The following is a 4,680-nucleotide window of genomic DNA, read 5'->3' on the forward strand; positions in this document are numbered from 1 at the left end:
ACAATTGAATAAGATAGGAGACATCGAGGCGACATTTGAACCGATTCAGCTGAACCGGCCCATAGAGTTAGTGCACATTTATACCTATAATCTCACGAAATTTCAGATTTTTTGGAATTTTTTTAAGCCGTTTATTCCTTCGATTTTCTAAAAGTTGACCATCAAGTCGGCCAAGTTGACCATGCGCACATACAGACACAGTCCTCAAACTTTGTATTTTTACGTATCAGACCATTCTACATCATTTCCACGCAAAAAGAACTAAACTAGTTCCAAAAAATCTGAAATTGTATCAGATTATACGTATCAATGAAGACTACCTCTGCGCTAGAGATCAGCCCGATCGGCCCAGCCCTTTTTGGAGAAATTTACATTTGTTTTTAAATCGTTTTTTCCAAATATCTCGAAAACTATCCAATCGATTTCAATTCAGTTGCGCTAAAAATATTTGTCTCAATGTTTTCTATCTTTATCATTTGTTTGAAATTCAGCTATTCACACTAGTCAAACGGTCACTGGGCTCAACGAAAATGTTGAGAACCTTCGGGGCCCTTCGGGATCATGGTCAGCTATGAAAAAAATCGCCGAAAAAGTCAGTAGTATCGTTCTAGACACCGAGAGTCACTCTAATCACAGTATAGTATCGTAGTAACCGCTCAACCGAGTACATCACTGAGTATTATATCGAGTCTAGCGCTTCGTTCAGCGTCTCTATTTAATTCAATTATCAATTAATTCCGAGCTGACTATCAATTATTTTGAGTCAATCATCAAGTTTAATATCGAGAGAATCTCAAGTGCCGTGCATTTTTTGAAATCATCATTCTTTTGACTTTGTCGAGCAAATCAACAGTGTAACGTCAATAATTTATGACGACGCGTGGGTTATTCCACAATAAAGTACATCAACAGTGTGGTTTTATAATTCCGCGTGTTTTAATTTTGCACCCCCTCCCACAGTTCCAATTTTTCCCAACCGGCATCTCAATTTAGCTTCAATCTCAAACATTGGTCCTTCGAACCGGATAGGGAAAAAGCGCGTGAAAGTGAGTGGGAAATTCTAGAATAAAAGGGACGCCTCGTGTGTAACGGACTTTCGGGTTCCACATAAGCAAATTCACGGACAGGTCAAGACAATCAACAGTGCAGAGTGTTGTGCCTAGTGTTCATAGTTGAAGTTCGGTATTGTAAACACCGGTAGTGACACTTCGACCTCTAATGCTGTGTGACTTTGGAAAACCTCGGTCTCCGCCGGGACTAGCCGAGGCCCAAGCCGCGCGCGCAACGCGAAAACCAACAGGCAGTTGGAAGAGCGCGCTCACCTAATAACGTACCCTACCTTATCGAAAGTGGGCACCAAGAATACATCAGACGGTATCTACCTGTTATCGACAAGTTACCTCACCCAGAGCAGAGACGACCACCATATCAGATGCAGAGTTAGGAGGTAATTAACGTATGGATGAACGCACTGATGAGACGCCAAGCGTAATTGAGCCAATTATCCAGATTACTGAGCATCCATCTCAAGCGCCCTTCAGTGAAGAAATTACACCGCCGTTTCCTGACGCGACTCCCATTCACCAAGAAGAAAATAAACACATAGTAGCCGAGATGGGAACTCCAATAGGCGAACTCACAGAGACTCAGAAGTTCCAAACAAATAAACTGGACTTCAAGGTAAATTCACTTAATGATATTTATCAAGAATTGTTGCAATCAGCCGAGAACATCAGCGGTCTCACAGTCGAGGAGTTGGATGGCCAGGAGAAAATCATCGAAGGAGAATGGAATGAATTTCTGATCATCCAAGACAAACTCAGCGAGAACCTCCTGCCAACTCATCAACATATTATTCAGAGCACCTATCAGAGGGCTTCAACGCTGAAGAACTGCCTCAAACTCATCTACCAGCTCAAGGGAATCATCAAGAAGAGGGAATCAACGAGTACATCAATAACATCAGGTCAAGCCAATCAACTCAAGAGAATTGGACTGAAACCATTCGAAGAAAAATACTCAGAGTGGAAGCAGTTCAGCGACCTGTTCCAGTCACTGGTGGGAAAAGATGGTTCAATTCCCCCCGGGTGCAAAAGCTAGTACGCCTCAAGGAGGCTCTCAAGTGACAGGCAGCAAATCTCATCGACACCTTTACGATGACCGATGAGAATTATGAGAAGGCTTGGCAGAAGCTAGTGAGGAAATATGAGGATCCCAGACGCATTGCTCAAGCACTGTTCAACAGCATCCTCAAACTCCCGAAGATCACCAAGGCAACTGCGGAGAACCTCAACGCCAATGCAGCGGCAGCCCTTGAGACGAGAGATCACCTGATCATCATGACAGGCTTGTCCAAGGAGAGCATCAGTAAGCAGATGATCGTTCATCTATTGAGGAAGTCCTTGGATGCTGAGACTCTCAGAGCATGGGAATTGAAGCTAGGAGATTCCAAGGACTTCTCAACCCTGGAGGAGTTCACCAGCTTCGTAGAATCCTGCACAAGAGGAATCAATGCTGGAGTCAAGCTAACCACCGAGCCTCTATCATCATCAGTCAAGGAGTAAAGAGCAACTGAACGTCAGAATGCTTATGTAGCAGCAACTCAACAGAGGGAGCCAGGCGAGCCCACCAGACCGCTCCCCAAGGAACACTGTGCCTACTGCAAGGGACCACATTTAATCGCGAACTGTCAGAGGTTCGTCGACCTGTCCCCCATCAAGAGGAATGAGTTCATGGTCAGCACCAGGCTCTGTTTCAACTGTTTGGACCCACATCTATTCTCAAAGTGCAGGTCCACCAAGACGTGCTTCACCTACAAGCGTAGGCATCACACGCTCATCCATGGTGAAAGCACGTACACCAACGGCAGAGATACTGAGCAGGCAGCTCCAGTGGACCAAACAAGCGGAGAAAATCCACAGACGGTCCAACCAGGAAAGAGCTGGGCTGAGTGTACGTAATAAATTAGTTTCATTCTAATTTAAAACACTCATTGATCGCTTTCAATTATACCTACCAGCAGCCCGAGCATCACCAAGAGGAATCATCATCAATCAGTCGAACAACAAATCAGCAGAGCCTCCCATCAAGAAGCAGATCACCAAGCAGCCAATCATCGAGAATAGCAGTCATCATTCAACAGCTGATCAGCAATACGTACTGCTAGCAACAGCCCAAGTGCGAGCACAATCTCCAAAGACATCCTTCTCAAAGCAAGAGTGCTCATCGATCAAGGCTCAGAGTTATCATTTATCTCTGAGGTACTAGTACATCAACTACAACTGTTGCGAAGGTCATCAAAAATAGAGTTAATCGGAATAGGAGTGACCAACTCAGGTCACACGAGAGAAGCAGTATCAGTACTACTTCACGCAGTCAATGGATCACAGCAAGTGCAAATGAATGCTCACATATTCAAGAAACTCACTGTCAAGCTACCATCATTCTCGTTCTCACCAATATGGATGGACCCTCCACAAGGTCTACAACTAGCCTATCCAGATTATCTAAAACCTGGTCCAATAGACATCATAGGGGCTGACAGCTATGGGCGGATCATCAAAAGCAGAGTCGTCAGGTCCAGAAACACTCAATTAGTTGGCCAACAAACAATATTTGGTTGGATACTATCAGGTCCAATCGAATGCAGTGGTTGTTCACCGAGGGTTTCTCTATCGGCCGTAAAGGAATTTTCAAACGAGCAACTACAAGAGCTTTTTCAAAAATTTTGGCATCAGGAGGAATTACTAAAAAATCCCAACTCATCAGCAGAGCTATCACCAGATGAAATCGAGTGTGAGAAATTCTTCAAGTCCACACACACCAGAGATGAAACTGGGCGCTACATCGTCAGACTTCCTCTACGGACCTCACCAACAGCGCTCGGAGAGTGTAAATTCAAGGCCTCACGTCAATTCCAGTCAGATGCACGTCGTTTCCAGACAGACGAATCATATTTCCAGCTCTACAAAGAATTCATCAACGAGTATGAGGCACTGGGACACATGCGCAAAGCACCAGAAGGAGCAGAACCCATCACAGCATACTATCTACCGCATCACGGGGTTTTGAGAGAAGACGCACTCACCACGAAGCTGAGAGTCGTCTTCAACGGCTCAAGTCCTAGCTCATCAGGATTATCTTTCAATGATATCCTCTATCCGGGTAAGAAACTATAAGTTGATACCATGAACGTATTAACATGGCTCAGAAAGCACAGGATTGTCTTCGGAACGGACATTGTCAAGATGTTCAGACAGATTCGAGTGCATCAAGAAAACTGGCATCTCCAGAGAATTCTGTGGATCAACAAAAATCAGCACCAGATCACCTACGAACTGACCACAGTCACGTACGGTCTCAATTGTTCTCCATGGCTATCTCTACGAGTTCTCCAACAATTAGCAGAGGATGAAGGACATCACTATACAGCAGCCGTCGAGACACTCACCAACGGTCGCTATGTCGACGATATCTACGGCGGAGCTGATACAGAAGATTACCTCAAAGAAATCGCATGGCAGTTACAAGGGCTCTGTCAAGCAGGCGTTTTCACTCTACAAAAGTGGAGCAGTAATCGTCCACATGTACTAGAGGAATTAGGAAGCTCAACGAGTAAATCAATCATCCAGTTTGAGGAGCCTATCACCAAAGTACTCGGATTGTATTGGCATCAATCGT

The 4,680-nt window shown here is 44.7% G+C and overlaps 1 protein-coding gene across 1 annotated transcript; it reads left to right on the forward strand.

Moving 5' to 3' along the window:
• The first annotated feature begins 2,156 nt into the window (after nt 1-2,156).
• On the forward strand, nt 2,157-4,178 carry LOC107040745. Its single transcript, XM_015260965.1, has 4 exons — nt 2,157-2,486; nt 2,583-2,952; nt 3,020-3,241; nt 3,337-4,178. The coding sequence occupies exons 1-4, from the start codon at nt 2,157-2,159 to the stop codon at nt 4,176-4,178; spliced, it is 1,764 nt and encodes a 587-aa protein (XP_015116451.1).
• The last annotated feature ends 502 nt before the right edge of the window (nt 4,179-4,680 follow it).

The sequence above is a fragment of the Diachasma alloeum genome, unplaced genomic scaffold (genome assembly GCF_001412515.2).
Source record: "Diachasma alloeum isolate Michigan unplaced genomic scaffold, Dall2.0 Dall_scaffold_00341, whole genome shotgun sequence".
Lineage (NCBI taxonomy): Eukaryota > Metazoa > Arthropoda > Insecta > Hymenoptera > Braconidae > Diachasma > Diachasma alloeum.